Source organism: Idiotropiscis lumnitzeri, chromosome 11 (genome assembly GCF_059441095.1).
Source record: "Idiotropiscis lumnitzeri isolate Australia: NSW breed Sydney's pygmy pipehorse chromosome 11, RoL_Ilum_1.0, whole genome shotgun sequence".
Taxonomy (NCBI): domain Eukaryota; kingdom Metazoa; phylum Chordata; class Actinopteri; order Syngnathiformes; family Syngnathidae; genus Idiotropiscis; species Idiotropiscis lumnitzeri.
This window is the reverse complement of record NC_142401.1, coordinates 21795539-21806832: the sequence shown is the minus strand read 5'-3', so window position 1 is coordinate 21806832 and position 11294 is coordinate 21795539. Positions and strand designations below refer to the sequence as shown.

The window sequence follows — 11294 nt, the reverse complement described above, 5'->3', positions numbered from 1 at the left end:
CTCGCCGAAACTACAATGCTCCCATATATTTTTTAGACCCGCGAAGCACTGAACCCGCGAAAGGTGAACCGCGAAGTAGCGGGGGTTCACTGTATATATATATATATATATATATATATATATATATATATATATATATATATATATATATATATATATATTACTGGCTGCCACTCAATCACATAGCAAACAATGAAAAACAACCGTATGCACTCTCACTCTTACCTAGGGACAATTTAGAGTGTTCAATCAACCTGAAAAAAGGAATATGTGTGGGAACACAATGAATGTCAGGAAGTGGTATTTGACAAAACAAGTGATTCATGGACCGAGCAAATCCACTTTCTTTATTTTGAAAGAATTAGGTAGGTATCCTAATTAGGTTATACATAAATATTTTACTCTCTCTCAGCAAATTGGTACAGGAGGCAATGAGGCAGGATTGGTGATCTTGAGTACACAACTGTTACTCTATTGTTTATTGTTTGTTAGCACACTGAAACAAAGTAAAAGATTCATATCTGAACATTCCATTCCATCTGGAGACAAGCAAACAACCACATACAGAGGCATGATCAAATATGCTTGAAATTCAACTAGTATGATTGGGTGTTATATCACATGTACAGTGTAAATCCAAGGAAATGACAATGGAAGAGTCCTGAGTAAAACCAAAAATGTGTCACTTATTTTTATGCCATAAATTACCTTCCACAATGTATTTTAATCACAATTGGTCAATCTTCTAAACCAATTTAATACACTTTGAATTCTTCAAAAAGTGAAATGAATGTAAAAATCATTTTATTCTCATAAAATATTTCATAAATATGTTTACTCCTCAAAAGCTACTCAGTGGTGGAAGCATATTTCTAGTACAGTGGAACTGCTGAGGGAGAATGGCTACAATGTGTTATGATTTGGAATATGACCTGTCAGGCCTGTGGTCTCTGTACCCTGTGTGTCTTGTGGGGATGCATGCGTGTGAGTTTGCAGGTATGCTGAAGATGTGAAGCAGATGCACATAATCAGCAGGTATCTTCTTCAGCTGACTGTAAACCCCCCTGCACCACTAGAACGTCTGCGCTTGACACCGAGTTAGTTTTGTCAGACAAATCATAATAACCTTTGACAAGTTCATGCTAGTCACTGACGGTGTAGTGGTACACTCGCCTGAGTTGTGTTCGGGCAGCGTGGGTTCAGTTCCCACTCAGTGACGGTGTCTATGTCTACCCTGTGACTGGCTGGCGACCAGTTCAGAGTGTAGTGTGCATTTCGCCCGTAGTCAGCTGGGATAGGCTCCACCACCCTCCCCAACCCTGTACAGGATAAGTGGTGTGGATAATGACATGACATGACATGACAAGTTCATGCTAAACCTAGCTCTTTCTTCGCTAGCTCCAGCCCACTGCTCTCCTAAGCTTGCCAACCCGGTTGGACTCAGCTCTACCTGTTCCCTGCGACTTCTCACCAAGACTCATTCCCTCCTGCCAACAAACTTGCTATCTTTGACAATAAAAACTCATCAGCTGAACTGTGCCTTCGTCCCTGCTTTTGGGTCCTTCACCTCACAACCCTGACAATGACCAAGTTCTCATAAAGATATTCCCCTGACACAATACAGGGAAAAAGATAAAATTGCTTGTGTACAATAGCTGGGTATCTTTAGGGCCTGCCCGCCCATTAAATGTGAAATTACACAACAAAGTATATGTTTTTAAAAATGTGTCTATGAGCATGCCGTTCTGAATTTCGCTAGATTGTGACATGAGAGTAGAGCTAATTTATATCACAGCCTCACACCGAGTTTCTGCAACCAAGAGGTGGTAAAGATCCACCACTTTTGGATTGCTTTCAAATGTGAAAAAAGTGTCTCCTTTTACACACACAGAATTTAAGTGTCCGAAGCACAATCATGTGCAACCTCATCATATTGCAAGTCTGCTGGTCAGAACATTAAAGGACTCATCTTTTTTGGATGATGGACTTTTTCTATGGCTTTTCTGCAACATATACTCCAAACGGTACAACGTAAATAATCACTTATATTTTTACAGTGGTGTAATAATGTTAATACCTAATTGGGGGCCTCAGTGTTAAAAAAATACTTTGACATCATACTTACAATGCAATGCCCGTCCTCATTTGTTGGTAATGTATTTAACCTTGAGGTAACACTTTATGATAAGTACACATCAATAGGCATTAGCTAAGTATAGTTTAGAATATAGTTTGTAAATACCTTAATATAAAGTGTTACCCATCATTATTTTGCAAGGTACCACCTGATACTTTCTTTTTCTGATGTCTATTTATGGTATACAGCATGCAGTTGCACCCTGAATAATTTTGCAATTTTTAATGTGATGTGAATCTCAGCATTACCTTTGTTCTGTCGATATAATTTATCTAAATGACAAAAACACTTTGAACGATGTCATATTCATAAGGTATTCACAAACTATATGCAAATGATTATTCATGTCATAAACATGCTTCATAAATGATGACTTAAAAATTTACAAATGCTGAGCTAATGCTTATTGGTGTGTACTTATTGCAAAGAGTTACCAACCTTTATTTAAAGGAAAAGTCAATCCCCCAAAATTCTTTGCAATAATGTCTGCCTCCACTAGTCTAATTCTGATGAATACTGCCACAAATTTTTAGCTATGTCAGCTGGCAGCAATGTTATCACTTGCTGTCGACTGAAAATGACATCACACAGCAAGTGACAAAATGGCCACACCCTGAGATGGACAGAAACTAGTGGATTTTACTACTTAACAAATTCCACGAACACAATATCCATAAAAAATGCAGTGTTTCGACTATTGGGGCTGCATAGAATATATTATTGTGAAGAAAATGTGTGGGTTGACTTCCCTTTTAACTAGGTAAGGCAATTAAGTACTTATTCTCTTTTGCAGTGCTGCTCTGGCTGCAGACAGCAGAGTAAAATGTAGGATAGTAAATAAAGTTAATGGATACCTTAGTCGTGCTGTTACACTTGTCTGGGAGTTAGAATGTTGCATCATTTGTCTGTACAACAAAATGTTGTCAATAATGTCAGGTTGACCCTGTTCATTACCATTCCCATTATTTCCGAATGAAAAAGTAGAGGCCGCCTTGCCCCCTGGAATGGATTGCATTGCGTTCAACCTTTGGCGGTTCCACTGTACTTGCTTCCTTTGCTGTGGTAGGTTATAGTTAGCATTTAGTATACATTCCATGACGGAAAGCTTGTGTGTGTGGGGGTGTGTGTGTGTGTGTGTATTTAGTAGCAACAATAAAGTAGAGTTCATATTCATTCAATATGACAAATCACAGGTCATGTTTCAGAGCAATGTTTAACAAGAGGTGGAGCTGGTCAATTGAGTTAGATAGAATGAAACTGACAGGAAACAATTTACAACGGAGATTAATAAAGTTGTAAAGACATATCTATATATATTTCTGTCAGAAATACCGTATGTGAGTCAAAGGCAACAGGAAAAAGAGGAAACAGTGGTTGGACAGTCGGAAAATCCTTGATAAAAAGCAGATCAGTCAGGGAAACTAGTTTCACTCAACAACTCTGCCCTGAATTAGAGAGAAGTAAGAGAAGAATAGTATTAAAAGACAGAAATTTGTACAATCTATAAAACTGTCTGATTAACCGGAATGTAGTAAGTAAAGCTGATTTTAAAAATCTGTAATCGTCATATATTGCATCAGATACATTCTACAATATGTTGTTCTGATTTTTGATAGAGAAAAATAACTCCTGAATTTTGAGGTTGAAAGGTTGAAACATTTAAAGTGGTAGTGCTCTAACAACTGTGGTGACCTATAAATTGCAGCTAGTGAATGAATATCTTGTGCCTTTTACTGTAACATCTGCATTTAGTAGTTTTCGCTTTAGTTTTCAGGCTTACATAAAGAATAGGAAGAAATCTCCTGAAATCATGAGAAATAGATCTTAAACATGTTTCAGACTTTGTAAATAGATACATATATACATACACACGTATATAGATGGATGGATGGATAGATAGATAGATAATAAAGACACTTAGAAATGTAATGTTCTAGTTTCATATCTTGCAGGCCAAAACAACAAGAACATTAGAGTTGAATCATTCTTGCAAGTGGCTTTTACAGAGCAGTGATGACCATGGACCATCACTCTCCTTGCTGCTGTTCATCATTGGCTCACCCAATCTCCAAAAGCATTCAAAATTGTTGCAGCTTGCACAATCGCTTACTAATGTTAATTTTGCACCTATTTCACAATTTGTCAGTTAGCTGACATATATACAGTAAACATGCTGTCCCTTGCTATCATTTTATAAGCTGTGACACAGCAAGAAGGTCTCCAGGTATTCCACTTTCATCCAACAATCTAAAATCATTTGTAACTATAACATAAGTATATATAACATATTGACTTTGTCCTTCAAAATACTGTTACAGTTGGGACCTTTCATGTTCTTATATTTTAACAGTTTTTTGTCATTTAAAAGAAAGTGGTTTTCATTTTTCTATTTCTAACTCTTCTTGAGTCTTGTCTCATGCTTTCCTATTTCTTGTTTCATCTCATTATGTCTGACAATTCCCACTGTGTCAGCCACCCATCTCGTTCCAAGCCTTTGTTTCTTCTCCAGCTCTGTCACTGTCATGTGCATGTCTCCCACTCTCTTGACAGTTTTGCCTTTTAGATTTTTGTTTCCCTGTTCATGGTCGATCTGCCCTCATATTCCCCTCTTCCCTTGACGTGCAAGCGGTGATAAATTACAATACCATTATACTTTAATTGCTTCAGCATATAATGTAATACAACATTTTGTAGGGCAATACTGGAGAACGGCAGAATATATTTATGTAGAGCAAACACACAGACAGACTGGTGGGTGCAATGATTTTTTTGTCATCTTTTATGTGTCATCCATATGACAGACGGAAATCTGTGAAGAGGGTCTGGCTCAATGCTCAGTGTATTCAACGAGTAGTACAGATTACTCTATAATAATCAATTGCTAAAGGGACAAAAATATGTGCTTGAATAATATTGTTTGAATTAACAATCATTAGCCAGTGAATATTTGCTTATATCGCTATCATAAATGAATGTTAAATATCAAGATTCAGACTACAGGATACTATTTTAATAATAATAATAATAATATTGCCTTTATTAGTCCCACAATGGGGAAATTTGAGATTCGAACCCAGGCCTCCTGGGGAGACTGGGTCCTGAACGCGGCGCCTTAGACCACTCGGCCATCCTGGCAGCCAATTTTATTTTGACTGTATGGTAATTGCTTTTGATTATAGACTCGGCAGTTATTTAAAAAGGACATTACCTCTTGTCTTGTGACTGCAATATCACTTTATTATTCATTTTTTATTTATTATTGTGTATTGTACAGCATAAAAATGATAGTTATAAAATTGATGACCCAAAAATTTTTAAACCTTAAAATTCATAGTATTTCCCAAGCTGGCTCCATTTTAAATCTGAAATGACTCTCCGTTGCTAATCCAGAATCACATTTACCTGCATGGTCTACAGTCATAATATTTGGAATGGTCATAATGTCACTCAATATGCACAGAGTTGACCCTTCACATAATTTAACCTTTTGACAGTTGCGTAGTACCTGTCAAAAGATCTATGTATTTATTTTGGGTCAAAACATTGATTTAGTATTATGTGGGTAAATGTCTGCTTTTTTTGTTATTTCAATTTTATCTATCATTTTGTTAAGGTCCATCCCTATATTTAAACCAAGTCCTACTTCTGCATTGATTCTGTTAACCATGATGTTGTGATTTACAATCATTAGTTCACCTCAAAATTATACATGAGTTTTTCATGTACTGTAATTTACTTATATAATGTTAAGCTCAGAATGAAATTCTGAAAATTTGTTGACATAGTTTTCACATTCACATTCAATTTTAGTGGTGATAGTTGTCATGTGATTATTCAGGGAAAAGTGAATTACTGTCTGTAAAATTCTCCAGTTAAACTCTTTGTTTTGATTAGGAGTTGGTTGGGTTTTACACATACTCCCTGGCCGTGGATGGCTGTGACTGGCGGTAATACTGCTGGCCCTGCATGTCATCTTTGGAGCAGGAACAACACAGCAAGGAGCCCCCTAGTACAGTCAAGCTAGCCGCTGCCCAACCCACAAAGAGTGCTGAGCCGAACTCAAACCTGCACGGGAAGGAGAGATACAAACATTTATAAAACAAACCAAAACTTAGTGAGGGCCCAGCTCTGGTAATTATTTGTAATAAAAGTACATATACACAGTGAGAAACAATTCACTTAATATAATGTGCTTTTCCATAACATTCATTAAAACAACCACAATAATAAATGGCTCCGGCCTTCCTGTGTGGAGTTTGCATGTTCTCCCCTTGCCTGCGTGCCTCTGGGTACTCCGGTTTCCTCCCACATTCTAAAAACATGCGTGGCAGGTTGATTGGACACGCTAAATTGCCCCTAGGAATGAGTGTGAGCGCGGATGGTTGGTTGTCTATGTGTCCCCTGCGATTGGCTGGCAAACAGTTCAGGGTGTCCCCTGCCTACCGCCCAAAAATAGCTGGGATAGGCTCCAGCAAACCTAGTGAGGAGAAGTGGTCCAGATAATGGACGGATGGATGTGTTTGAAGTTGGTGGAATGTGACGTCCATCAGCCCTTCCTGCACCCCTTATTTGTTGACAAAACATGACAGATTTTGGAAAATATTTAGCAAACTACACATCAGTCAGATCCAACTATTCTCAGGATCAGCAAACCAGAATTTCTGTGTTGACAGAGGAATAACTACACACAACCTGTCTCGTCTGACAGTGTGGGAGAAGTGAAGACTTTATGAGGCGACAAAGAATTAAAGGAACGTTACATCATAAGCATACATTTAACAAAGTATTACATCATAAACATATACGTAACAAAGGAAGAACACATTTGAGAGCACATCTTTAACACTAATGGTGGACATGCTGACTCGCAACAACAGTTCTCATCAGTTGCTGGCATTTGCCGTCCATCCAGGGCGCATGTTTGGGGAGCACAACCACTCAAATCGCACCGGTGAGCTGTAAATGTTCCAGTAACCTCCCAATAGTCGGCAGACTACATTTCAAAGACAGTATAAATGTGAAAATTAATCTGCAAATTTACCTTTCATGATGATTGCTTGACACTGTTGCATTTGCTACTGATACATCTTTAACAAACCACAATTGATAACATGTCTGTGTGTGTGTGTATTTGTGAACGTTGCCTTCTATTTCATATTACCGTATTTTTACGGCCAAAAGATGCGCTGTATCAAAGGGCGCAGCACCAGTTGAGGGTGCTATTTTTGTATTTAATACTTATAGTGGGCGCACTACGCGGCGCATGCCAGCTCGCGCATGCCAGCTCGCGCATGCCAGCTCGCGCATGCCAGCTCGCGCATGCCAGCTCGCGCATGCCAGCTCGCGCATGCCAGCTCGCGCATGCCAGCTCGCGCATGCCAGCTCGCGCATGCCAGCTCGCGCATGCCAGCTCGCGCATGCCAGCTCGCGCATGCCAACACTGATGTGAATAAGGGATTGCTGCCAGTAGGCTCCTCAAATCAAGAGACGTCATGGCAATACATCTAGTTGACAACGTCAGGGGAGGGATTTCACTGGTCACCACACTCCTTAGAGTCACGGTTTCAAATCAAAACCAAAAATATCTCTGAACAGCATACAAGCAAACAATGAAACAAAAAAATAAAATTAACACAAAACATGCATCGCTCATGCCATTCATATCCCCAAAAGAAATTAAAATAACACAAAAACAGTACTGATGCATTGTGGGAGCCTCAGCCTCAGCCAGTCAGATGGCTGGTTAGAGAGATGTGAGTGGTGTGCTTTGGGCAGTGTATTTTTATTTATTTATTCTTGTCTAAGCCTGTGATGTTCCTTGCTTGCAATAACATGAACGATAAGACAGACTACGACATCGTGGACAGCTGCCCTTTTGTCCAGCTTTCTCCTGCACCATGACCGAAAAAATGTATTCACATAATGTATTTGTCACAGTCAATTCGAAGCATAGATGTATCAGACTTTGTCCAGCAGGATGTGCTAACATGCCCTCTGATATACCTAAGCCTAGATTGTCCCAAGGTATGATTGTGAGCACAGATTGTTGTTTATCTCTGTTTGCCCTGTCATTGGCTGGCAACATGTTCAGGGTATACCCTGCCTACTGCACGAAGACATCTGGGATAGGCTCCAGCACATCCACAACCCTCGTGAGGATAAGCAAATCAGATAATGGATGTTTGGATTTTATTTTAATCAGAATTGTAATTTTTACAACCGTATTCACTGAACAATTTCAATTTATTGTAAATCCAACATTAATTTGATGGGTTCATCTTAAAAAATGCCAGACAGATTCAGATTTTTTTATGATTTTTGTTGATGGGATTCTCCATTTTGGCCTTTTGAGTTACTATTGTGTTATCTACGCTTTTCCCCATGCAGTCAATTATATTCGTTTTGTCTTAATTTAAATCAACAATTGTGCAATTATAATAATTTTCAACAATAATTGTGTTTTCCTGATCGTTAATCAATTGTGTCACATCCTATGTAGATTGATGATTATTTGAATGAATTATTGTAATGTTCTCAGTCATTAAAACTATAAAATTAAATTCATTTTGTCATTTATGAACCATTTATTTCATCCATTTACTGTCTTTAAATGAAATGACAACTACACTCAATACATCGGTAATTGCCATAAAGGTATCAAAATAATGACTCCGCCTTTCGGTAAATAAAATAAATGAGTCCGAGTGCGTTTAACAAAAGCTGCTAAAAATACCTGAGTGTTTTCCGAGTCTTCCAGATCATTTCGGAAGGGACATACTCCAAAAGTAGAGTGGGTTATAATTTGTCTTAATTCTAAAGCGGTTACTCATTAAGGGCAAATTAATAATCTTTTCAGTTGCCTGTTATTGCTCATTCTGAACCTGAAGTCAGGGCTTGTCCGCTTCAGCTCCCCCCACAATCCAACCCAGGATAAGCGGAAGTTGAATAGAAGAATTCTTTTTAATCATCAACAACTATATGAGAAGTTTCATTTCTGTGTGTGTAAGTGTGTGGGGGTGCGTGTGCGTGGGGGTGTGCGCGCGTGTGTGCTACCCGTCTCTCCGTCAGTCTGTCTGTAAAAGACTTTTAATACTGCACTATGCAGGCAGCAGAACGCCGTCGACAAACCCATACATTGTCTATGTGCCACAAGGGTGCGAAGAAATATGTGTGTATGTATGTATATGTGTATATATATATATATATATATATATGTGTGTATGTATGTATGTGTATATATATATATATATATATATGTGTGTATGTATGTATGTGTATATATATATATATATATATATATATATATATTTCAGTGCCTCCAAAAAGATTAAGAACCACTTGCTTCATTATGTGTAAAATCAGTATTAGGCCACTCAAACACCTTGAAAAAGGATGGACTTTGAAGTAAAGGGGGTAGGCACAATCTTTGAAACATACCTGGCGTTAGCTGGTGTATTTGGGTTGAAGAACTGATAAGACACCTGTGTTGCATACCAGGAAACAGAAACCAATGTACACAGACCTGTGAGAAAAGAAAGGATTTAGCGAGATCCACCCAACCATGGCATTTTTTGAGTTCTGCGAATCTTGCTGAACAATAATAGAAAATCTATGCCTAACTGTTTTAGAATGTGTTCAGAAGTATTATGAATGAATGGTTTAAGATAACGCCCTGTGATTGGCTGGCAACCAGTTCAGGGTGTACCCCGCCTACTGCCCAAAGACAGATGGGATAGGCTCCAGCACCCCTGCGACCCTTGTGAGGAGGAGAAGCGATTCAGATAATGGCTGGATGGATGATGGTTTAAGATAAATAAATATTTAAGGTTGAGTTTCTCTGGGGTATTTTTGTATGTGCTGTTTCTTGTTTGGTTGGATCAGTGAAGGTGATATAGGTCTACTAATTATATAAAGTTTCCCAGAAGAGCCTAATTAAAGGAAATTACTTAAGGTGATATTGTCCATATTATTATGCAAATCAAAGTTTTTGTCTATGACCGAAAAGAGGGAAGGCACTTTCTGCCAAGGAAAATTATGGAAGATTCCAATGTGTTGTGAAAGGAATAACAAACCATGGACATTTATAGAAAACCACTATACTTGTTCAATAACTTTTATATGACCCAGCATGCAGTTTTAGTATGTAAAGGTGTACAAAGGAAGTGTCCTACGAGGTACAGATAGGTCAGCGCATCCTCTCTCACACACACACACACGCACCCCCCCACACACACACACACGCACACCCCCGCACACACCTACACGCACCTACGCACGCACACACCTATACGCGCTTACCTCACTAACAGTGGACTATCAGACCAGAATTACCAAGAGGGAACTGTGGTGTCTGGTTTGGTGCTTTTAAAGAATACAACGCATGTAAAAAGCATAAAGAGATAAGTTCGAACAAAAAACAAAAAAAGCTTGCTGATCAGCACCAAGGACAGAGACACATGCTTTGCAACCATGAGAGTTCAAGGTCTGGGCAAATCCTTTTGGAAGCGCTTCACAGAGCGCACGCACGTTACATTGTAGGTGCCAGTTGTAAGGACTGATTAAAAAACGCCTTCAAGCAACACACACGTAAGATGTGTGTTAAGTTGGGTCTATATGCTGGGTACGAGGAACGGTCAAGACTCCTTCAAACACCACACACGTAAATTGGGCCTAAAAGATGCACAAGTTGTGCAGCAGGTTAGCCCCTTCGAAAGCACCCAACAGGCAGATGCAGAATTTTAAACCGAGGTCAACGGCAGGTTCCTTTAACTCAGAAAATACTAAAATGCATGTGCTCACCTCTTATACTATTTATGGTCACAACACAAAACAGATGTACGTTTTGTAAGATCAGCACAACCAGTTCTCAAACTGAAATCCAATCTAATCTCTAAAACATCAGGCAGGCAAAGGAATTAAACCTACTATTGAAGGCCTGATGGCTGCAGGGGTCCTGATTGAGACGCAGAGACCCTGCAACACTCCTATTTACCCGTACCCAAAACCACAGTCACCTGATTATCGTCTTGTTCATGATTTGCGCCCACATTCACAGTATTTATTAGCATTTACCTAAGAAGGCAAACAATACAAGCAAACAATATGAGCAGCACCATCATTCAATACATGGATGACATCCTCATTGTAAACCCAACAC

At 38.9% G+C, this 11294-nt stretch overlaps 1 protein-coding gene across 1 annotated transcript in view; it reads right to left on the bottom strand.

The window, feature by feature from the left end:
• Positions 1 to 442: 442 nt before the first annotated feature.
• Positions 443 to 11294, bottom strand: part of cldn19 (claudin 19) — a 38177-nt gene continuing 27325 nt past the window's right edge. Inside the window, exons 3-5 of the mRNA XM_088309281.1 lie at positions 9575 to 9659; positions 6056 to 6202; positions 443 to 3582 (exon numbers count right to left, since the gene is read on the bottom strand). Coding sequence (XP_088165407.1) covers positions 3546 to 3582; positions 6056 to 6202; positions 9575 to 9659 — 269 coding nt within the window. The 3' untranslated portion in view covers positions 443 to 3545. The remainder of the gene's footprint in view (positions 3583 to 6055; positions 6203 to 9574; positions 9660 to 11294) is intronic.